General features: G+C 45.7%; 2 protein-coding genes across 8 annotated transcripts in view; one reads left to right on the top strand and one right to left on the bottom strand.

Moving 5' to 3' along the window:
- Positions 1 to 423: 423 nt before the first annotated feature.
- On the bottom strand, positions 424 to 12,127 carry TMED4 (transmembrane p24 trafficking protein 4). Of its 4 annotated transcripts, none has more exons than XM_029931032.1 (5): positions 12,042 to 12,127; positions 3,030 to 3,130; positions 2,740 to 2,865; positions 2,340 to 2,486; positions 424 to 1,968 (listed from the first exon to the last, which is right to left on the bottom strand). In XM_029931032.1, the coding sequence occupies exons 1-5, from the start codon at positions 12,073 to 12,075 to the stop codon at positions 1,819 to 1,821; spliced, it is 558 nt and encodes a 185-aa protein (XP_029786892.1). In that variant the 5' UTR covers positions 12,076 to 12,127; the 3' UTR covers positions 424 to 1,818. The 4 variants fall into 4 exon arrangements, with proteins under 4 accessions (XP_029786892.1, XP_029786900.1, XP_029786888.1 ...); XM_029931040.1 differs by having other exon boundaries at positions 12,057 to 12,078; XM_029931028.1 differs by lacking the exon at positions 12,042 to 12,127 and adding an exon at positions 4,443 to 4,464.
- Positions 12,128 to 12,181: 54 nt separating this feature from the next.
- The window catches only part of OGDH (oxoglutarate dehydrogenase), a 61,648-nt gene continuing 49,173 nt past the window's right edge, over positions 12,182 to 24,656 (top strand). For all 4 annotated transcript variants that reach the window (XM_029931011.1, XM_029930995.1, XM_029931015.1 and 1 more), the window contains exon 1: positions 12,182 to 12,275. The gene's annotated coding sequence lies outside the window, so the exon portion shown is untranslated. The remainder of the gene's footprint in view (positions 12,276 to 24,656) is intronic.

The following is a 24,656-nucleotide window of genomic DNA, read 5'->3' as shown; positions in this document are numbered from 1 at the left end:
ACAGTCCTGGCCAGGTCCCTTTGTCCCCAGGAGCCTCAAGCTAGAGGTTCACACGGTTAAGAAGTTCCAGGACCATCTCTTTTCCCCTGGATTAATTCTAACGCAGGAAAATTTAAAACTAGGGGCTCCTGGTGGCTCAGTCGGTTAAGCGCCCGACTTCGGCTCAGCCCCTGATCTTGCGCTTCTGGAATTCGAGCCCCATGTCAGGCTCTCTGCTGTCAGCCTATCAGCATGGAACCCATTTTGGATCCTCTGTCCCCCTCTCTCTGCTCCTCCCCCGCTTGCATTCTCCCCAAAATAAATTTTTTAAAAATTGAAAACTAATTTTAAATATTCAAATAAATTTTAGAGAAGTCAGTTATGGAAATTCACTTACTAGACTGTTATGCAACCATCAGAATTAGAAACATGAGACACACTTAGTTTTAAAAATGCTTACAGATATTGAATGACAAAGCCTAGAACGCAAGTTGCATGTATTTTTATGAGAAAAATACAAACACATGTGGAACAGCATGGGATGTAGGGGAAAAAATTTAGTTCTGTAGGTCAAATAAACAATATGTGTTAAATAAGCAAATGCATACAATAAATAAAACCATGAAATAAAAAGCCAAGAATGGGCAAGATAACTATGGCAGAGGATCAATGTACTAAGATGTTTAACATTCCAGGAGCTAGGAAACAGGTAGTTCATCTCACATGATTCCCTGCTGATGGGCCCGCTGGGCTGACCTCTGAGAGTAGCGGAGCAACCGCTCTGTCCGTCCCACACCCATGGACAGCCATCCGGCCAGACCCTGGCAGCATGAGGCCACATGCTGAAGCCCACCACAGGGCAGCAGGGGAGCCAGCAAGGCCAAGGACCTTTCTTCCACTTCATTTCATGCCTTCCCTCTGCCCACCACCTCTCACTTCATTTCAAACAGGGCTACTACAACACATTTTATTTCACAGGAAAAATCTGTAATGAAGAGCCAAATGTGGCTCTTGTGAAAAAAATATTTACCACGGCTTAAATAAAAGCGAAGGGAGGAGGAGGGAGGGAGGGTAGGAGGGCCCTGCCCGAGCTAGCTCTGCGACTGCCTCACTCTCAGAGGCCCCGAGTGATAGAAATCACAGGTGTCCCACGGAAATCTCTGCCCAGCAGTCTGGAAAGGTCTCGAGGGCACCTGTGACATCTGCAAGCTACTGCGACCCTTAATCAAAAATGTTCGGAGAAACAGCACAAAGGAAGTTGCATGGGTGTTTCCACCTAGTCAAACACAGGCAGGAACACTTCAACTAGGAAGTAAAATATATATAATTTATCAAAAAATAGTTCTAATATATAGAAAAACATTGCAATTCTCTGAGGCCTCTACCCCTTATTTACATTCACAAAGCCACTGAGCAAACCCAGGACTAACTAGGGAACAGGAAGGCAGGGCCTTCCCTGGTGGGGCGTTTCAGCTGCCTATTGCAGAAATAGACTGGTAGAGAGAAGTTAAAGGGATAGCAGAGACTTTTTCACTTGCTCTTTTTGTGACAGGATGGAGGGAACTCCCTGGATGTGAAAGAAGCAAGACTTAGTCCCAGGTCAGTTCCGACTCTGAACAGACCCCAAAACAGACCTCTGAAAACTTGGACCAATGTCCCGGGTCCTTGAGAACCAGTGTGAACAAGTGGCCGATGTGAACACTTTGTTGCCATGGAACCAACGTGACTTGTAGTCTTTTTTCGTTTTTTTTTCTTCCCTCAAAATCCAGGTGGAAAAGTTACTGGGTGGGGAAAGTACCAAAACCTTGAGGTGACAGGTGGGATCAAACAGAGAGCATACTACACCAGCTTCTTGGCCTCAAAGAAGCTTTTGAGGTGACGCATCTGCCAGATTCCGGTGAGGATGAGGATGACCGTCTGAGCAAGGGACCACCACAGGACCCTCTGGTTGGTGCTCTCGCTGGTAAGACGGAAGCGCTCCTCACGGTACTGCGCAAGACAACAAACGAGGGTTAGAAACGTCGGGGAAACATCCCCAGCTGCTGTGATGCCCCTCCTGCCTGTGCAGGATTCAACTTCAGGACCAAGTGCCTTCTGAAACACCGCCCCTGATTCCACTGGCATGGCCTCCAGGGTGGCGTGCTGCCCTCCGCAAGCATCTCCGAGGGGCGGGCAACAGCTACTGCCAGACTGGGGATGGTCCTCTCGTCTGGTCTAGGTAACTTGAAGAGGGCTATGGAAACCCATACTCCCCTGCGACAGCTGATTTCCCAAGTAGGAGACGCCCCAAGCAGAAACTTCCAGTAGGCACAGTGGGTACAAAGGTCAGCTGCCACGTCCCAGTGCAGTCGTGTGCTTACCCTCTGGTAATCCTGCTCCTTCTGGATCTGCTCCACCTGATCAAGCAGCTGGCGAGCTCGGAGCTGCAGCTCTGTCAGCTTATCCTTAGCGGCGATCTCGGGGTAGTTGTTGGCATGCTCCCCACCCTGGATGTCTAGGTGCACGCGCTAGAAAGAGACAGGGTGGGAGCCCCAGGGTCCTAAGGTCAGAAACCCTCTGAGGTTACAGTATCTGAGCCTGGAGGCCTCCGACTCTGTTCCAGGCTAAGGAACCTACTTGGGTCCCTGACTGTGGAATAGGAGTGCTGTGTCTGTCTCTCTGTGACTGTGTCACAAACTGTCACAAACAACAATGGCCATGAACTCAAAACTTGGCGGAATTAAAGCGAAAGATTCTGGTGGCCAGAGAACGTTCTCTTACCAGTCTGCCGCCAGCAAAGAGGGACATCTTGGTGGAGTTCGAGTGCAGGCAGATCTGGTGGTCACCAGGAGTATGGGAAGTAAAGGTGAAGCGGCCCTCTGAGCCATACTGCCGGGACAGCACCACCTGCAACAGGACAGAGAGAGCTCCTACCTGTACTGTCACCTGCCCCAGGGCACGCTCACGTGCTCTGAGCTCCGCGCGTCCCAGGCAGCTCTAGCGAAGGAGGGCCCGACGGAGTCTGCAAAGTGCCCGTGCCCCAGCCTGAGCACGTCCAGCAGCGGCCCTACCTTGCCTTCGGGATCCTTCACCTCCACGTGCATGCCCAGGCCCGGGGTCGAGGGCAGAAAGACCTCCTTCTGTTTGTCCCACATCTGGGTGCGGTAGTTCCCTGCGGAGCAGACAGAGCCGTTACGACCCGCCTGCTCCGCGTGCGGCTCCCACACTTCGCGGGGCGCCGTGGCCGCGTCTGGGGAACACGCAGGGCCCTGGCCTCCCTCGCCCCGCCTGACCGATGACCATGGTCTCGTCGGGGATTTCCTCGATGAAGCAGCGCTTCTCGGTCTCGCCAATGTGGAAGTAGAGGCCCCGGGCGCCAGCTGCGCACAGCGCGAGCAGCAGCAGCGCCGGTTGTCCCATCGCCCGCCGCCACCCGCCCCGACACCTGCTAACGAGCGCCCTCGGCCCGCCGCACATGCGCGCGCCTGCGCCCCAGACCCGGCGCCGCAGCGGGGCCGAACGCAGAGTGCGCATGCGCTGTCACGCCAGCCCTGCGTCCGTCCCGTCCGCAGGTCTTTCTAGGCAGCACAGCAAGGCCGGAGAGAAGAGTGCGCATGCGGGAGACGCCAGGGGCCCCTTCCCGCTTCCCCAGAGATGCTCTCCTCGACTTCTACCTAGCACGTTTTCCGCCCTGTACGCACGCCTGCGCCCAGCTTCCAGGAGACACTGCGCAGCCGGCGTCGGAGCGCGCACGTGTTGATTCGCGTGCCCCGACACCCGGCTGGCATCGGGTCCGGCTTGCGTAGGGGGGCGTAGCGCTCCTGGGCCGAAGGTCCGGCACTGGGCAAGGAGCGTGGGGTCTCCCGCGGGGGAAGGGGCAGGGGCGGCTCGAGCTAGTGGTGCTCTGGCGTCAGCCGCGGTCATGCTGGCGTTTCCCTACCATTGCGTCGGCGACACTGGCTTAGCGTGCGTGGGGCCAGGGACTATGCTGACGGGGACAGATGGCAACAAGGGCCCCTTAGTCAAGATTTTCCTGGACCTTGCGTCTGCGGGGCGAGGCGTGGCCACGGCCTCGTTTTGTACCCGCAGTCCCTGCGGTTTTCTCTCAGCTTGTAGCCTGCTCGCTGTCCTCTAGGTGAAGATTTGGGACATGCGGTGACCTGGATTCCGGCTACTGGGCCGCTAGGAGGTACACCTGGGGCCCAGCCTCCTGTGCTGAGGGCCTCGGCCAAACACGAAGAAACCCTGCAATAACTTCCTTGGCGAGTTGGGCAGACGCCACTCCTGGGGATTAAAGAACGCAGTTGGCAAGGCAGGGCCTCCCAAAGCAGTTATGGGCAGGGGGAACCCAAAATCTCTTCTTCAGCACCTGGCAATTAGGGTTTCGTATGAAACCTCCAGATTTTTAAATAATAGCATTTGGCTCACTTCTGCCTAATGGAGCAGACAGTAAACACACACTGTGGCCACATTGGGAGTCTGACCTTTGGTCAAATCTGGGGCCGTCTTCAGGTTACTGGACTTGACCTGCCTGCCATCGCAGCTATCCCCTGAACTTTCACTGAACAAGTTGATGATAACTGGCCAACATTGGGTTAGAGAATGAGGAAAGCTCAGAACGAACACGGTCACGGGCGTGTTTATATCTCCCAGTAACACTGCTTCTGCGGGACAGAGGAAGATGAAAACCAAACCACATCATTACTAGACAGCAGAGGATGGCTGAAACTTTTACTTCCTATAAATATAATTTCCAAACCCACATAAATCTAGAAGTTACAGGGAACTTTCCTATGCTCATCACCCGCCTTCAAAAAAAATAAATTTTTTTCCTTTGTTTCATTTCTTCCTGCATTTCCCCCTGAAGTGTATTTCTTCCAGATATCACATCTCTGACAAGGACTTTACAAAATTAAACACAATTCTTTAATGCCCTCTAATACTTAGTGTATGAGAAGTTCCCCCCATTGTCTCAGGAAACTGTAGATTGTTTAATCAGGGTCCAAACAAGGTAAACCCACTGCATTCACAGATAATCTTTTAGTATGTAACAACTGCCCCTCCATCTCTGCTGTCCATGACGATGATACCATTTATGTGCTAAAGCATCCGCATTGTTGGGACACTGGATTTGGCTGGTTGCATCTCCACATGTCATTTTAATATATCTCTGTCACTGCTACATCCTGTACACTGTTAAATCCAGAACCTGGGAGGATTTGCAGTAAAACAAAATGTGTCCGCATACATGACAATCCCTACCTCTTTTGGAAGATGTTCCAATTGTCTCATAAGACCCCCCAGTTTCTATGTGCCCTTTTAATACAGTCCTGGTTGTTTTAAGTGGCTTTCTTGCTTTTGATTTTGTAATTGCCTGCCCTAGACACCCAATTTGCCATTTACCCAAGGAATCCTGATTAACTTGAGTGAGAAATGGAATTTATATTTCTCATTTTGTGCGGGTTTTTTAAGCTTATTTATTTTGAGAGTGCATACACTCACACAAGCAGGGGAGAAGCAGAGAGAGAATCCCAAGCAGGCTCCTCAGTCACTGTCAGCACAGAGCCCAATGTGGGGCTCAATTTCACAACCCAGGAGATGATGGCCTGAGCTGATATCAAGAGTCAGATGCTTAACCGACTGAGCCACCCAGGTACTCCTTGTGGGTTTTTTTCTTCATAAAGACAACCCTCAAATTTGCCCTAATTAAAGGGTAATCTTAAAGAGACAGCATTATCCACAGAACAAAATCTACACTAGGTAACCTAAATCTAAATCTCCAGGCCCCAAAACTTTTCTCCTCAAAGGTGATGGGGAAATTTCTGCCAACATTTACCCGAACTAGCTACCTCTTCGTTCAGCCAGTATCTAAGAGCAGTGTGCCAGACACACTGTTCTTTTAAAAAAATTTTTTTTAATGTTTATTTATTTTTGAGAGAGAAAGAGACAGAGGCAGAGCATGAGTGGGGGAAGAGCAGAGAGGAGACGCAGAATCTGAAGCAGGCTCCAGGTTCTGAGCTGTCAGCACAGAGCACAATGCGGGGTTCAAACCCACAAATCCTGAGATCACGATCTGAGCCGAAGTCACTTAACTTACTGAGCCACCCACGCGCCCTTGGAGACACACTGTTCTAAGCCCTGGGGACACAACAGTGAACAAAATAAAAAATCCTTGTCCTTGTGGGTTTGATTATTGCCCTTCAATAAATAACATATGGCATGTCAGATAGAGGTCAGTGTCAAGGGAAACATAAAGGAGGGATGACGGTAAGGAATATAGGGAACTGAATGTTATCTGGGTTTGAATCCCTGGAAACTGTGAATGTGATTTTACCTGGAGAATCTTTCCAAATGTAATTAAGGATCTTCATGCTTATCCATGTGGGCCTAAGTCCAGTGTCTTTATAAGAGACACAGAGATAGCCGCAGGATGGCTACTAGAAAGTGCAGGTATCTCAAGAAATTAAAACCAGAACTTCCATATGACCCGACAATCCCCCTGCTGGGTAGATCTCTAAAAGTAGTGAAGGCAGGATCTGGGAAAGACACAGGGCATGCCCAGACTCAAAGCAGTCCTATTCACAATGGCCAAGAGTAGAGGCAACCCAAAGGTCCATCAATGGATGAACAGACAAGAGAGAAAACGTGGTATATGCACACCAAGAAATATTATTCATCCTTAAAAAGAGAATTCCACAATATATTACAACATGCACGAACTTTGAGAATGTTAAGACTGTCACAAAGACAGATGCTACAGGATTCCACTTAGAAGAGGCTATCTAAAGTAGTCAAATTAGTAGTGACAGAGAATGACGGGGTGCTGGGGCTGGGGAGGACAGCGAGTTGTCTAATGGTTAGAGATTCAGATTTGCAACATGGCAAGTCTTGGAGACTGGCTTCACAACACTGTCAATGCCACTGAACCGTGTACTTAAAGAGAGAGAGCTACATAGAGAAAAGGAAGCAGCCATGTGATCACAGAGGCAGACATGGCAAGGATGCGGCCACAAGCCAAGGAATGGCTGGAGCCACCAGAAACTGAGGGACAAACAAGAAAATTAATAATTTAAAAAGCAAACCAGAAACTTATTCTCTCACAATTCCAGAGAGCAGAAGTCCAAAGTCAAGATGTCAGCCGAGTTGTGCTCTGTCCAGAGGCTCTAGGAGATATTTTCTTGTTTGTCCCTCAGTTCCTGGTGGTTCCAGCCATTCCTTGGCTGAATTTTTCTTCTTTAGTTTCTCAGAGTCTAAGTTTAGGTCCTTGATTTGATGTCCTTGGTTTTAATCTTTTTAATGTTTATTTATTTTTGAAAGGGGGAAGGGACAGAGGGCAGGGGATCTGAAGCAGGCCCTGTGCAGACTATGCAGGGCTGGAACTCAAGAACTGTGAGGTCATGACCTGAGCCAAAGTGGGACCCTTAACCAACCGAGCCACCCAGGTGCCCCTCTTTGGTTTTAGATGTAGACCTTTACAGCTACAAACTTTCCTATGCTTACTGCCTTACCTGCATCCTCTGGCTTTTGCTCAGTGTGTTTTTTCCATCAAGTATACAGTCTGTAGTCACTCAACACGTTTATACCAGATTAGCCCTTCTTTCTGGGGATAAAAGGTGAACTCAAGAGACAGGCAGGAACTGTGTTGTCACGGAGCTGATATTCTAGGACAAACCAACAAGCTAGTGATTGCCAGCAGCCAAAATCCATCAAATGGATTTTGGATGGTAGGAGCTGTGTTTTGATTTGTTTTATTAAATAGATGACATATTCACATGGTTCAGAAATGAACAAGGTATTAAAAGGTCTAGTTTGCAAAGTCTCTCTTGCACCCTGTTACCATTTACTTCATTGTCTGCTGACCTGCCAGATGCCATCTCTGCTGGGAGTAGCTCTGTATTTGTTGGCTTTTTCATTTTGGAGTAGATACCAGAGGTGGAGGAAATCCAGGGACCTGGGGAGTGGCCATTTAGCAACTAGGAAAGTATTTCTGTATTTTAACCAGTACAAGCATCCTGGTGTGTATTGGTTGAATATTCGTGTTACTCTAAGTGGCCACTTTTGCAAGAATCTTCTTGAGTCTTCCAGTGTTTTCCAGCCACTCCTTACTCTCTTCCACACCTTGCTTTCCTAATGTAGCAATACATTGCAGGTATCTTTCTGTATCAGCTCATAGAGTGCATCCTTGTTTGTTGCAAAAATGCAAAGCGTGGTTTTGGCGGGGATAGCTCATCTCTGTTCCATGTGCCATCGGCCAGGGCAGCCCCTCTGGGACGGGAGGATCCAACACGGCTTCCTTACAGTGACCATGCCTCATGTGTCCTGGGTCCCCAGGGAGGGGAAGCGGGAGCCACCAGGCCTCCGAGGAGGGCTCAGACCCAGGGCCCACACTGCTTTTTTGCACGGCACTAAGTCGGGCAAGCCACCAGTCAGTCCGGATCCCCGTGGGTGCACTTTGCCTCTTCCAGGCTGAGCGGCGTGGGAAACACCCGGGGTGGGGAGGGGAGGTTGGCACAAGTCATGGCAGACATTCTAGCACATAGGGCCCAGTGGCGGCTCACGTGCCTTGTGTCATTGTGCACCTCTAGTTCTCTCAGTAGTTTTCAAGTACGTCTCCCCCACTTTTCTATCCTGACTTCAGTTGTTGCAAGTAGATTCCAATCGCTCCATCTTTTGAATTTTCCTTATCATTTCCTCGAATTCCTCATTCCTTGAATTTTTGAGTTTCAGAAGACCTGATTTAGATGAACCATTACTTACAACAACATTCTGATCCTTCGATCTATTGATGAGCCTGTGTTCAGCAGTGATCATTTGCTGCCTGAACAGGATGATAATCTTAAAATAGGAATTAGATCAAATCCTTCCTCATTCAGTTGGTTAAGCGTCCCACTTTGGCTCAGGTCATGACCTTACAGTTCTTGAGTTCCAGCCCCACATAGGGCTCTCGGCTGTCTGCACAGGGCCTGCTTCAGATCCCCTGCCCTCTGTCCCTTCCCCCTTTCAAAAATAAATAAACATTTAAAAAATTAAAACCAATGACATCAAATCAAGAACCTAAACTTACACTCTGAGAAACTAAAGAAGAAAAATAAAAAACTAAACCCTAAGCTAACAGAATAAATAAAAATTTAGATGGAGATAAATAATAGAAAAAAACAACGGTCAATGAAAACAAAAGCTGGTTCTTTGAAGAGATCGACAAAATTGACAAACCTTTAGTTAGATTGACAAAAAAGAGAAAAGACCTCAGTCACTAAAATCAGAAATGGGAAGTAGAGCCATTACCAAGGACTTTACAGGAACAAAAAGTAGAGAACACTTAACGTCACACTAACAAGAAAGGTAATTTAAATGAAACTCCTAGAAACACACAAGATTAAGGAGAAGCCAGGGACCAGATGCCCTCACTGCTGAATTCTACCAAATTTTAAAGAATTACCAATCCTACTTAAACTCCCCCAACAAACTGAAGAGGGAACATGTCCTAACTCATTCCATGAGGCCAGCATTACCCTGAAACAGAGAAGAGTATCACAGTAATAGAACATTAGGCCGACTTCACTTACGAATATAAATGAAAACATTTCAACAAAATACTAGCAAATCCAACATACTATGAGGATTACACACCATTATCAAGAAGGATTTGTCCCACGCACGCGAGGGTGGTTCAACATAAGAAAATCAATGTAATAAATCATGGTAATAAAATGAAAGGGAGAAAAACACACGATCACCTTCACTGATGCAGAAAAGGCACTCAACAGAATCAAACACACTTTCATCATCAAAAACATTCAGAAAATGAGGAATAAAAAGACATTTCCTCAACATGATAAAGGACATCTATAAAAATACCACAGCAAACACCATATTCAATGATGAGAGACTTTAAGCTTTCCCCCAAGACCAAGAACAAGACAAGGATGCCCACTTTCACTGCTGCTATTCAAGATTATACTAGATGTTCCAGCCAGATCAGGACAAGAAACAGAAGGCATGCAAACTGGAAATGAAGAAATAGTATATTCACAGATAACATGATCCTATATATGGAAACAATCCCAGAGAATCCAAGAGAAAGCTACCAGAGCTAATAATGAATTCAGTGAAGCTGCAAGGCACAGTATCAATACACAAAAATCAACATGCCAGCATGAACCACGAGGAAAGGGAAGAGAGCAATTCGACCTACATATGCATCCAGAGACAAACACACTAGAAGTAAGCGAGGTAAAAGGTTTGTACACTGAAAACTAAAAATAGGGACACCTGGGTGGCTCAGTCTTAAGCCTCCCACTTCGGCTCAGGTCATGATCTCAGGGATTGTGAGCTTGAGCCTCATATGGGGCTCTGTGCAGACAGCTCTGAGAATGAAGCCTGCTTCAGATTCTGTTTCTCTTTCTCTCTCTGTCCCTCCCCCGCTTATGCTCTTTCTCTCTCTCAAAAGTAAGCAAAGACTTTTTTTAATAAAAAAACTAAAAATATTGCTAAAACAAATTAACATAAATAAATGGCAAGACGCTCATGGACTGGAAGACTTAATAGAGTTTGGATCTCAGTCCTACCCAAGGTGGTCCACCAATTCAGCAGAGTCCCTAACAAAATTCCAACAGTTTTTTTGTTTTTCAGAAATAGAAAATTCTTAAATTTATATGGAATTAGAGGGGGTCCCAACTAGCCAAGACAATTTTGAAATAGAAGGACGAAGTTGGTGAATTCACACTTAAGGAGTTCAACTTACTACAAAGCTACAGTAACCAGAACAATGTGGTCGTGGCATAAAGACAGAACCACGGAATAGAATTGAAGAGTCCAGAAATAAACCCAAATTCTATTGGCAAATGATTTTCAAAAAGGGTGCCAAGTCCATTCAATGGGGAAAGTATCCTGTTTTCTTTTTTTTAATAATTTTTTTAATGTTTTATTTATTTTTGATACAGAGAGAGACAGAGCATGAAACGGGGGGGGGGGGGCAGAGAGAGAAGGAGACACAGAACCGAAAGCAGGCTCCAGGCTCTGAGCTAGTTGTCAGCACAGAGCCTGACGCGGGGCTCGAACCCACGAACGTGCGATCTGACCTGAGCCGAAGTCGGAGGCCCAACTGACTGAGCCACCCAGGCGCCCCAGGTATCCTCTTTTCAACAGATGGTGCCGGGACAGCTGGACTTCCACGAGGAGCAGCTGGACTCCTACCGCACATCAAACACAAAAATTAACTCAAAAAAGACAAACCACCTAAATATAAAAGCTAAAATCAGCCAGCAGACACTTGAAAGTATGTTCAACATCACTGAGGCACAGGAAACGAGCTTGGCTACCAGACGTGGAAGGGGGCTGGGAAGCAGGCACACCAGGCTAAGGCCATCAGGAGGCCTAGATGGGGGCTGGGAAGCACGCACACTAGACGAAGGCAATCAGGAGGCCCAACCTTCTGGTTATAAGCTAACGGAGAGAGGTCAATGCCGTTTAATATATGTACTGCCGAAACGAGCACAAGGTCAAAGCTATTTAAGCTCTAGCTCTCTATTTCTGCCAGCCAAGTCTTGGGCCTAAGGTCTGCGACCTGTGGAGACCGGACGAGGAAAGAGTGGAGGTGCAGACCCGGGGCCGGAAGAGGAGGCTTCCCGCTGGCAGCGGTCTCGGCTGCAGAGCTGCGAGCGGCTGACCTTCCCAGCTGGGGGTCTGCACGCCCTGCCACATTTCACCGGTACTGCAGGTCCGCAGGATCCCGCTCCGACACCGGGCCGCTTTCCCCGCCGCTGGCCTCCGAGGAGAAGCCCCGCACGGCGTCTCACTCGGAGAAGGGGCCCCGTCCCCGTCGGCAGCCCAGGCGGCCCGCAAGCGCTTTTCCTCTCTTGCCGGGACGACCCCAGTAAACCGGCGGCCCAGCGCCTTCGAGGAAGGCAGTGCAGCGTCCAGCGCCCCGCCGCCCCGTGCGAAGCCCTCGCGTCCACGACGACTTCCACAACACTCGCGATGCGATGAGGTCTCCCGTGCAACCACCTCCTTCCTTGCTCTCCGGCCACGCCAACCCGGGCCGTGGAGCCCACCGCCGGCAACACTATTGGCCACGCGCAAACCTTCTAAGCGCAAACCTCCTGCGCGCAGCAGCATCCGAACCCGCCCACCGCAAGCTACAGGCACGCGCCTCAGCAACGCCGGCGCCACTCTATGACGCCAAGGCAGCAGGGGCGGGCCTTCTTCTCCAGGGGCGGGTCTGCGTGCTGACGCCACACGCCGGGGCGGGGTCAAGAGTTTGGTTCCCCGGAGTGGGGTGTAGGCGCCTCATTCGGGTGGAGCTGAGCCGGGGACAGGTAAGCGCACGCTGCCACCGAGTCTGGCCCGGTGCGGGAAGACCCGCGCCCTTGGGCAGGAGGCGGGGGTTGCGGCAGAGGGCGAGGACGCCGCGTCCTCGTTGTCGCTGGCGCTGCGGTGACAGGGAGCGAAGCCGGATGGAGCAGGGCTGACGGAGGAAGGTGGGTGGGACGGGGCCTGACGGACGGGCGTGACTGCCATTGGCATGGCGAGCGCCGCCTGACGGGCGGAGATTGGCGGGTGCGGGCGCGCGCGGACGTCGTGGGGGGCACGGAGCCGCACGCGATTGGCTAAGGCGGGCGGGGGGCGGGACGCGCGGCGGATGTGAGGGAACGGGCGCCACAGCCGGGGTGACCCCCAAGGTCGAGGAGGCGTCCCGGCGCTGTCCTCTGCACGAACAGAAGGGTGGCGCGCCCTTGACGGGCCAGCTGTGGGCGCCAGGCCTGTGTTCCACGCCAGAGCCTGTGAGGCGTCCGCGCCTGTCCTGGCTTCGGGCGCCGCTGGGGAGACGCCCTAGAGTGTTTATCTTGCGTAGCACTCCTCGTACTCAGTACGCCTCCAGACTCAGTACCCCGCCACACCCATTCTTTTCCCTGTCCCTGGGGAGACGCCCTTGAGCAGAGTACCCCCAGCACCCTGTATACTCATGACCCCTTTTATTCAGTACTCCACCACACCCATCTTTGGACTGCTAGGATGATGCCCTCGAGTGGACCAGCACCCCATGTGCTTGGTACCCCGCCAAACCCATTCTCTTTGCACCTTTGGAGAGACCCCTGAGCATATTTAATGTTTGAAGCACCTTGTGTACTCAGTACCCTGTCTCATTCCTCCTTCTTGAGCTCCTGGGTTGACACCCTTGAGCGGACCACCCTGCAGCATCCTATACTCATTACTGCCATATGCAGTACCTCACCATACCCATCCTTCTCCCTGTCTCCTGGGGTGACATCTTTGAACGTCCTTAATTTTTTCAGCACCCCGTGTACTCAGTACCCCTCCCTCCTCACCACCCTCCCACCCCCATCCTTCTCCCTGCACTCCTGAGGTGATGCCCTGGAGAGATCACCCTACATCGCCCCATGTACTCAGTACCCTTCCGACATCAGCACCCACCATACCTATCACCTATCTTTCTTCCTGCACTCCTAAGGTAACACTCTGGAGAGATCACCCTATAGCACCCCATTGTAATTACTACCCCTCCATCCTCACCACCCACCACACTCCCTGCACTCCTAGAGTTGACGCTCTGGAGAAATCACCCTACAGCACCCTGTGTACTCAGTACTTGGCAATACCCATCCTCTCCCTGTGCTCTTGGGGTGACACCTCCCAGCAGTATGTGTACTCAGCACCCCATCATATCCATTGTGCTCCCTGCGAGTCTCCTTGCCGCACCCGTGGCAGTCATCCTTCTTCTGGAGGTTTGCTAGCCCATGTTGAGATGACCCTTGTTCTCAGAGCAGCGCAGTAGCCCTGCGCCTCCTCCCCTCTGCGGACTACCTGACAGAAGTGTAAGCTATTCCGAAACGTAGGAGAAAACTCGCAGGGCGGAGGAGAGATGTGACTTCCATCTTGGCGCTTCTCCATGCCTCAGTCTGCAGTTGTGTCCTGTGACACGGGGACTGGACACGTGCTCCAGGCTTACCGCTGAGCAGCTTCAGGACAAGTGGCCTGGAATGAAGCTTTGTTTGCACCGGGGTTTTGTGTGGACACACCTCATATGAAAATATGCAGTACTCTTCTACCTTTTCCAATTAGCTGCGAATCGTTGAAAGTTGGAAAAAGATCAGAGTTTCCTGATGATTAAGAGCACTTTCCACATTTCAGTTTCTTTTATACCTCTGCTGAGACACAAATTCATGCCCTGTGCAGTTCACTCATTCAAAGTATACGATTAAACAGTATGTAGTGGGTTCACAGTTAGGCAACCATCACAGTTCACTTACTTTTAAAAACTAATTTCAGGGCCCCCTGGGTGGCTCAGTTAGTTAAGCATCAAACTCTTGATTTCAGGCCGGTTGTGATCTCACAGTCATGAGATCTGGCCACAGGTCAGACTCTGCACTGACAGTGTGGAGCCTTTTTAGGATTCTCTCTCTGGCTCTCTCTCTCTGCTCCTCCCCCGTGAGTGCACACTGTCTTTCCCTCTCAAGATAAGTAAATTGGAAAAAAAAAACAAAAACTAGGGGACCCTGGGTGGCTCAGTCAGTTAAGTGTCCAGCTACAGCTCAGGTCATGATCTCACTGTTCATGAGTTCAAGCCTCACATCAGGCTCTGTGCTGACAGCTAAGAGCTTGGAGCCTGCTTCAGATTCTGTGTCTCCCACTCTTTCTCTGCCTCTCCCCCCTCCTCTGAAGAATAAATAAACATAAGAAATTTAAAAGTAACTTGTTTCAGAAACATGAATTTCTGTTGGTTTCACTTAAATTTGCAGTTTATTAAATGGTAAATATTTACTGTATTTATTAAACGTATGTCACCTGCATATCACACGTTCATATATCTGTGTTTATGTGCATATCACATCTACTTTTAACTGATCTCACTGCCCCATTTGAAAAAAAAATGTACCAGCCACCTTTTAAATTTTTAGATAGTTTTTTATTTGGGGATAATTGCATAATTATTGAGACATATTTTGGAAGTTTTACATATAAATCTATTTAAATGCATGCAGTTACAACAAATAGTACTGAGAGATCCCAGTGCCCCTTTACCCAGTTTCCTCGAGTGATAACATTTTGCAACTACCATAGTATGATATCACAAGCAGATACTGGCCCGGATAACAGTGAAGATACAGACTATTTCCGTCCACCATCACAAGGATCTGTACTGTTGCCTTCTTACAGCCACACCTGTTTCCCTCCTGCCTCTGTGCCCTTCGCTCGTGGCAACCACTAATCTCTCCATTTCTATCATTTTGGCAAATGAAGCATGTTATATAAAGAGAATCATACAGTGTGTAACCTTTTGGGATTGTTTTTTCCTACTTATCCCGATTCTCTGCGGATGTGTGGAGCTTGTTGGCTGGATCAGTAGTTCCTTTTAGGCTGTGGAGGTGCCACGCTTGGCTCACCTAGTAAAGGACGTCTGAGTTGTTTACATTTTCTGGCTGTTATGAATAGGGCTGGCATAAACACTCACATGCAGATTTTCATGGGAACATAAAGTCTTGTTTCTCTTGGACAAACGTCTAGGAGTGCAATTACGCAGGTATATAGTGTTTGCATTTTTACTGTTTTAAGAAATAGCCAAACTTTTCGAAAGTGTCTGCACCATTTTACCTTCCCGCTGTAGTGTATTTGAGATCCACTCTTTCCACGTCCTTGCCAGCATTTCATGATGATACTATATCTTTTTTATTTTAGCCATTTTAATAGATGTGTGTAGTAATGTCTCACTGAGGTCCTCACTTATATTTTGCTGATGGTTAGTGTTGTATGTTTTTCTCTGCGCTTACTTGCCGTCCATATAGCCTCTTGAGTTATGCCTTTTTTGGGATCTTTTACCCATTTTATGATTAATAGATCTCTGATTAATAGATTAATAGATCTCCGATTCCTTTTGAGTTAATTTCCATATAAGGGGTGAAGTCTGGTTTGAGGTGTGGTGTTTTGTTTTGTTTTGTTTTGTTTTGTTTTGTTTTGTTTTGTTTTTCAGGTGGAGTTGCCTATGAATATCCAGCCAGCACCATTTGTTGAAATGATTGGTCTTCCGTTGACTTGCTCTGGCACTTTGGTCAGAAGTCGGTTGTGTTTACGAGGGTCTGTTTCAGAGTTCTCTGCTCCATCCCACTGAACTTTTTGTCTCACTGTTAATACCTCGTGGTTTTGATTAATGTAGCTACTTAATAAATCTTGGGATCAGGTGGACTGGTTGTTCACACTTTCTTCCTCTCTTTCAAAATTCTTTTTGCTTTTTCATACAAATTTTAGAATAATCTTATCTCTATCTACAAAAAACATTATAGGGATTTGGTAGGAATTGTTATATCTGTATATCAATTCAGAGATAACCAAAATTTTTTACCATGTTCAGTGTTCCCATCTATTAATGCAATAGGTCTTTCCATTTATTTAGATTTTTTATTTCTTTCATCAGTGTTTTGTAGTTCTCAGCATACAAGTCCTCCACATGTTTTGTTAGACTTACACTAAATATTCCTTTCTAACATTCTATTTATTTACTTTTTAGAGAGAAAACATGTGCATATGAGTTGGGGGAGAGGGACTGAGGGGAGAGAGGAAGACTCTTAGGCTCCATGCTCAGCACATAGCCCAGTGAGGGGCTCGATCCCACAACCCTGGGATCATGACCAGAGCCGAAAGGATGCTAAACTGATGGAGCCACCCAGGCGCCCCTCATAGTTCTTTTTAGAAAGTTTTGGTTGTCTTGTGCTTGTTAAGAGCATAAAGAAATGTAGAAATGTTACTGATTTCTGTATGTTCATCTTGTATTCTATGACACTGCTGAATTCACTTGTTGGTTCTGTGTTTTTGTAGATTCCTGGAGATTTTATATCAAGACAGTCATGTCCTCTGCAAGCAGATACAGTTTTCCTGCCTGATCTCTGATCTGTATGCTTTTTAGTTTTTGGTTGGGTTTTTTTGTTTGTTTGTTTGTTTTTGTTTTTGGCATTTTCGTTCTGACTACAGTTCTAAGTACTGTGCTGAATAGCAGGCATGAGAGCATCCTCACCGGCCTTGCTCCCACTTTTAGAAGGAAGTGCTCAGTCTTTCACTCTTAAGTATGATGTCAGTTGTAGGCTTTTGTGGATGTTCTGTATCCATTTGATGTTCTTTTCTCCTCCTGCTGTTCTAAGGGTTTTTATCATGAGTGGGTGCAGAATTTTATGAAGTACTTTATCTGTATCTATTGATGGGTCACGTGATTAAAAAAATTTTTTTGATGTTTCTTTTATTTTTTTTTTTAATGTTTTATTTATTTTTGATACAGAGAGAGACAGAGCATGAGAGGGGGAGGAACAGAGAGGGGAGATGCAGAACTGGAAGCAGGCTCCAGGCTCTGAACTAGCTGTCAGCACAGAGCTTGACGCGGGGCTCGAACCTACGAACATGAGATCTGACCTGAGCCGAAATCGGAGGCTTAACCAACTGAGCCACCCAGGCGCCCCTCTTTTATTTTTGAGAGAGAGACAGAGTATGGGGGGGCGGGGGGAAACACGGAATCTGAAACAGGCTCCAGGCTCTGAGCTGTCAGCATAGATTCTGACCCAGGATTTGAACCCATGAACCAGGAGATCATTATCTGAGCCAAAATCGGATGCTTAACCTACTGAGCCACCCAGGTGCCTCTCCTGTGATTCTTTTCTAACTTGTCACTATGGTAGACTATGTTGTTGTTTTTTTTAAGTATTGAACCAACCTTGCATTCCTAGAATAAGCCCCTCTGGGTCATGGAGTATAATTGTGTTTGTATGTTTCTTGATTCTATTTGCTGGTTTTGGTAAGGATTTTTTTTTTTTTTTTGCATCTGTATTCATGAGAGATATTACTTTGAAACTTTTTGGGGGGGGTACTGTCTTTGGGTTTGGTTTCAGAAAAATATTAGTTTTATAAAATGAATTGGTTTTTCCTATGAGGAGAAGAAGAGAATGTCTGGAAGAGATTGTGTAGGATAGGAATTAATCTTTAAACATTTTGTAGGATTCCCCAGTGAAACCATCTAGGCCAGAAAATTACTTTTTAAGATTTTTAATTATACATTACATTTCTTTAATAGTTGTGGGTTATAAAATTATTTTAATTTGGGTTAATTGTGGTAGTTTGTACTTCTGTTGATTTCCTGTGTATCCTTGTGATCTAACGTCTAGCTGTTCTACCCCTTGTTGAAAGACGGCCCTGGAAGTCTCCAGTTATAATTGTGGGTTTGTCTTCTTTTTTAGTAGTTTTGTTCACATATTTTGCCCTTATGTTGTATGATGCATACATTATCTTCTTAGTGGATTGACCTGTTATCGCTGTATATTGTCGCTCTCAATTTTTTTGCTCTGATATCTACTTTGTCTGACAACCCAGCACTTCTGCTTTCCTTTGATTAGTGCTTGCATGATATGTAATTAATTTGTCATCTCTTTGCTTTCTATATAATTTTGTTTGAATTGAGTTTCTTGTTGATATGCACGTAGGTGGATCCTGTAGATTTATTCACTTTGCCACTCTCTGTCTTCTAATTGGTGTATTTAGATCATTATTTATAATTGTTGGGGTATATTAGGAGTTGAGCCTGTCATTTTTTTAATCTTCTTTATTTTTTGTTTCTCTGCTTTCTTTTTCCTGACTTCTTGCATACTATTTGAACACATGTCAAAATTCTACTTTTACTTATAAGTACTGATTTTGAGTATATTGCTTTATATAGACATTTTAGTGATTGTCTAGGTATTACATATACATAATTTATCAGTCTATTGGCATTATCATTATATCAGTTTGAGTGAAGTATAGAAAGCATACCTCCATTTACATCTCTTTACCCTCCCTCATTTAAAATTGTCTTAAGTCTTACCTCTACATATGTTTAGAATCACATCGGACATACTGCAATTTTTGCTTCATTCATTACACATAGTTAGAATATTCAAGAGGAGAAATAAATTATATTTAGTCATATGTTGTTCTTTGTTATTTCATGATGTTGGAGGAGTCCTTATTTTTTATAGTATAATAGAGATCTCCATGTACATCTCTGTGTGTATGTGTGTATATATATATATATGTGTGTGTATATATATATATATATATATATATATATATATGTAGTTTAGTGTAGTACATGAGCAGTCATTGAAAAGCAAAGAGTTACAATAAGCCAACAAGGGACATAAAGTGGAATCCTTTTTATATATATATATTTTTTTTTTTTTTTTGAGAGACAGAGAGAGAGGGAGATACAGAATCTGAAGCAGACTCCAGGCTCCAAGCTAGCTGTCAGCACAGAGCCCAACATGGGGCTTGTACCCTCGAGCCCACGAACCACGAGATCATGAACTGAGCTGAAGCTGGACCCTTAACCGACTAAGTCTCCCAGGCGCCCCATAAAATGGAATCCTAAAACATACTTACCAGAAAAGAAAACAGAAAAAGAAAAAATGGAACAATTAGAAGTCAAAAAACAAGATGATAGATTTAACCTAAACCATATGAAAAATCATGTTCAATGTGAATGTTCTAAAACATGATTAATAGGGCACCTGGATGGCTCAGTCGGTTAAGCCTCCGACTTTGGCTCAGATCAGATCTCATGTTCGTGGGTTCAAGCCTTGCATCTGGAGCCTGCTTCCGGTTCTGTGTCTCCTTCTCTCTCTGCCCCTCTCTTGCTCATGCTGTCTCTCTCTGTATCAACAATAAATAAGACATTAAAAAATTTTTAATAAATAAAACATGGTTCATTAGGTAATTAAAAAGTGGAGATTTTCAGGTTGGATAAAAAAGCAGGTATGAAGCTCTGGTCAGCTGACGTAACCACCATAGATATTAAATAGCCTCATTGAAGGAGGCTTGCTTATTTTATCATTTCATTTCTGTTTAGAGAATGTCATTTACCCATTCACTTAGGTCTGCTAGTGGTCTTTTAGTTTTCCTGCATCTGAGAAAATTTTGATTTCTGTGTCATTCCTGAAGAATATTCTCAATGGACATAGAATTCTGGGCAAGAGTGATTTTTCTTTAGCACTTGAAAAGTGTTAAACCAGGGCGCCTGGGTGGCTCAGTCGGTTAAGCCTCCGGCTTTGGCTCAGGTCAGATCTCACGTTTGTGGGTTCGAGCCCCGTGTCAGGCTCTGTGCTGACAGCTAGCTCAGAGCCTGGAGCCTGCTTCCGGTTCTGTGTCTCCTCCTCTCTCTGCCCCTCCCCCTCTCATGCTTTGTCTCTCTCTGTATCAAAAATAAATAAAACATTAAAAAAATTTTTAAAAAGTGTTATCCCACTTTCTCTCAGCCTCCATAGTTTCTGGTGAGAAATACACTGTTCAAATTGTAGTTTTCAAATTGATAATGGGGGCACCTGGGTGGCTCAGTCGGTTAATAATGCATCTGAGTTTTGCTCATATCATGATCTCACAGTTTGTGAGTTTGAGCCTCACGTCAGGCTCTGTGCTAACAGCTCAGAGCTTGGAACTTGTTTCAGATTCTGTGTCTCCCTCTCTCTCTTTGCCCCCCATCTATCTCTCTGTCTCAAGAATAAACTTAAAAATTTTTTTTAAAAACAAGTTTGATTGTGTGTCTTGCAGTGAATTTCTTTGGGTTTATTCTTTCTAGGGTTCACCAAGCCTCTCGTATCTGTAGGTAGTTGTCTTTTGCCAAATTTGAGAATTTTTTTTACCATTATTTCTTTGAATACTTCTTCCACCCCTCTTTCTTTTTCTCTTGAGATTCTGGTGACATTTTAATGTCATCATTACTATCATGGTATTCACACCATTATTAAATCTTGTGTTATAGTCCCACATGTCCCTGAGATGCTGTTCATTTGTTTTTCGGTCTATATTTCCTGTTGTTTTACTTGAGTCCTTTTTTTTTGTTTGTTTTATCTTCATGTTCTCTGAGTTTCTTCTGTCCCTTTCATTCTGTAATTCAACTCATCAGATTTTTTTATTTTGGTAATTTTTTAGTTCTGAATTTACATTTGGTTCTTCTTTATGACTTCTTTTACTTTGTTGAGGCTTTTAATTTTTTTTACTTGTTTTTAAGCTTGTTCACAGTTGCATAACGAAGCGTATTAAAGCTGGGCTCCTTTAAACTCTTTGCTAGATAATTTTGACATGTCTGTCTTCCTGGTGTCTATAGATTGTCCTTTTTTGTTTTGGTCGAGATCACCCTACTTTTTGATGTGATGAGTCATCTTTGGTTAAATTTTGGACATTTTGAGTGTTCTGTATGTGAAACTCTGGATCTTAAATGTCTGAACACAGGCTTCTGCTGACACTGCTGGGAGTCATTGAGTGCTGCCTGGTGACTACTGGGCAAGGGTGGAATCTGGACTCCCCACCCAGCTTCCTTGGTATCTGCAGGGAGGGACTCCTTGTTATTGTGGTGTGGGTGAGCGTTCCCCAGTATGCCTTTGTGATTCAACCCTACGTGGGAAGAGAGGGGTGCCGCCCTGTTACTGCAGCCACAGGTAGCATGCAGGCCCCCTCCAGGGACCTGGTGGGGGTCACCCTGTGGGGATGGAAGCCTCGGATCTTCTCTACCAGTTGGGGTAGTGGTAGGCCACAGTGTTTTCTGTGGGATTAGCTGCAGGCTGCAGCAGAGGCTTTATCGTCTAGAAATGACTGTTCTTTGGCCAGAGAGAGCAGGGGTTTCTGTTCACGTTGCCAGCTTCTTCAGTACATAGTCTGGGATACGTGAAGCAGAAAGAAAGTTGAGGGCTTGATGCTGTATCTTTTTGAGGCCCCAGATCCCTTTCCACTTTCAGACAGAGTTTTCTGTTTGTTGGGTTTAAATGTAACATTTTATTTCTTTAGCTCTATTTAGTGAGAAACAAGTCCTTTATGAGCCTTTAAAATGTTTAATAAAAATTGACAAATGGCCTTGCATTAATAAATACTTAATCATTTATACTCTAGTTATTGCAGAGTGCCTGCTTCTCCACGCAGTGGTGAGGATGCCCCCAAACCTGGTGGGGTTCTGACCTCGGAGGTGAAGTCCCTCCCAGTGATCTGGTCAGCTGCCCACTCCACACAGTAATTTGGGGATAGGTGCACCTTGAGAACTTCAGGTTTTTAAGAGAGATGAGCTGGTCTTTTTCTTGCTGGCAAGTTGTAATTCTTTAGTCATAGAAAACTTTTAAAGCGTGCTAAAGTGTTTTCACATTTGCATCGTAATCACAAAAAACAATGCAAGGGAGCACACTTGATGGCAGAGGAGCCTAAACGCAGAGCCTGTGGTGTGCTTGAGGCTGAAACAGCAATGTGGTCACTTTGCCTGTGTGCCCTGTGGGCTGGCCATCATTTCTCCCTGGTACTGGCGAGAGTCCTGCACTTAAAAGTGATCCTCACTACTTCCTTCAGGTCGGGCTGGATGAGGTATCCCAAGTGGGAGACCTTAAGTTCTTTGAGATTTTCGGCCAGCAAGGGGACAGCAGACATCGGTGCTCTCTGTCCTCGGCTTTGTATGGCTGCGGGAAGTGCAGTAATGACAGCTGCGGGACTCCCAACTGCAGGCGCATAGCACGAGTTGTCTTCTTGATTTGTTACCCGAATCCTACTGCGTCCAAAACCATCACAGGAAAAGAGAACAGGGAACATTTTCAAGATAAGTTGTGCTTTTAAAACAGCCATCCGGTAAGATGCACTGGTAACAATCACTTGATGATTGCATGCTCCATTCCTCAGACTCGTTTCCTGAGGAGCTGTCTGGGCTCTTCCTGCTAGACCTTGCTCGCTAATTGCACCGCTGCCCAGCCAACGTGACCTTGATAGGCATCAGGAGTCAGTTTATATCCCGATCCTGTGTACGAGAAGGTGGCCTTGGGGAAAGAGTGTGCCCAGCTGGGGAAGGTTCAGGCACAGATAAAGTCCTGTTTCACGTCAGCACATACTTTCTAAGGGGCAGGATATTGAACCCTTAAAAACAAATTTTGCTTTGGTTTGTGTTTATCTTAAATGTTGTTTTTTCAAGTGTACAGGTTTATACCTGCATTTTCAAATTAATGGGTTATAAGTAGTGTCGCTTTGTATATTTTATTGATACTGATAGATTCACTTTTATTTTTCCTAGACATAGTTCTTTCTAAAACAACTTTTGATACAATTCACATACTATACAATTCACCCACTTAAGTTTTATGATGATGTGTTTTCCAGTATGTTAGAAAGTCATGTAACCATCTGCAGAATCTAGTCGTGGAGCATCTCCCACTCTCCTCCCCCACCATTAAAACTCTCCACGCCCATCAGTAGACCTGTGTCTGGTCGGCCCCAGCCCTAGGCAGCCACCAGCGGGCTTTCTAGACATTTTATGTGAGTGAAATCTCACAGTATGTTGTTTTTTGTGGATGACTTTATTTTTTTCCTCCCCCCGTGGTGGTAACATAGGAGCTTTAATTTTTCTTTTCGTTTTTTTATTTTTTTAATGTAATTTAATGTCCAATTGGTTTCCATACAATACCCAGTACTCATGTGGATGATTTTCTTAACATTCTCAAGGTTTGTGTTGCAGCACGTATTACTATTTCCTTCCGTTTTATTGCCAACTATAACATTTGGGGGCCAGTATCAATAACGCCACTGTGAACATTCACATACAAGTGTTTGCGTCCACATACGTTTTCATTTCTCCCTGTTATGTATGTAGCAGTGGAATTGCTGAGTCATATGGTGACTCCACGTTCAGCTTTTTGAGGACCCACCTAACTTTTCCACAGCAGCTGCACCAGCTAATGTTCCCACCTGCAGCGCAGCGGGCTTCAGTGTTCCGCATCTTTGATGCTGATTTTCTCTCTGATCGTACCTAGTCTCGTTGGCTTGAAGTGGTCTTTTATGGTTTTGATGTGAAGTTTACTAATGAATAATGATTTTGAACAACTTTTAATGTGCTTATTGGCTATTTGTATAACTTTTTTTGAAAATTGTTCACATCCTTTGTTAGATTTTTGATTTAGTTATATTTCCCGTTACTGTTGAATTATAAGAGGGTTTGGGGGGAGAGGTGATTGGGTGACTCAGTCAGTTAAGCATCCAACTTGGGCTCAGGTCATGAACTCACAGTTTTCGTGGGTTTGAGCCTTGTGTTGGACTCTATGCTGGGAACTGGAGCCTGCTTCAGATTCTGTGTCTCTCTCTCTCTGCCCCTCTTGCACTCACATTCTCTCTCTCTCTCTCTCTCTCTCTCTCTCTCTCAAAAATAATCATTAAGGGAAAAAAGGGTTATATCCTGTATGTAACCATGTGATTTGTCAATGTTTTCCTATTCTGTTTGTGTTTTCCCTTTCTTGTTGGTGTCTTGGCATGATGAACAATGGTTTTCATTTTGATAAGGTCCAGTTTATCTATTTTTTTCATTTGTTTGTACTTTTGTTATCTTAACTGATAATCCATTACCTGACTCAAAGCCACAAAGATTTAGTCCATTTTAATTTGGAAGTTACAAAACTTATAAAGGTCTTATAGTTTTGTAGCTCTTCCATTTAGGTCTTCAATCCATTTTGAGTTGGTTTTGGATATGGTGTGAGATAGGGCTCCAATTTTATTCTTTTGTTTGTGAAACTCCACTTGTCCTTGTATCATCTGTTGAAAAGACTACTTTTTCCCCCATTGAATTTTTTGGCACCTTGTCAAATATAAATATTCATCCAAACCGAAGTCAGAACACTTAGACTTCTGGGACAGCCCAAAGGTTTCATGGAAGTGTT

The sequence above is a fragment of the Suricata suricatta genome, chromosome 2 (assembly GCF_006229205.1).
Source record: "Suricata suricatta isolate VVHF042 chromosome 2, meerkat_22Aug2017_6uvM2_HiC, whole genome shotgun sequence".
Classification (NCBI taxonomy): domain Eukaryota; kingdom Metazoa; phylum Chordata; class Mammalia; order Carnivora; family Herpestidae; genus Suricata; species Suricata suricatta.
The sequence above is the reverse complement of the archived record's forward strand: the minus strand, read 5'-3'. Positions and strand labels throughout refer to the sequence as shown.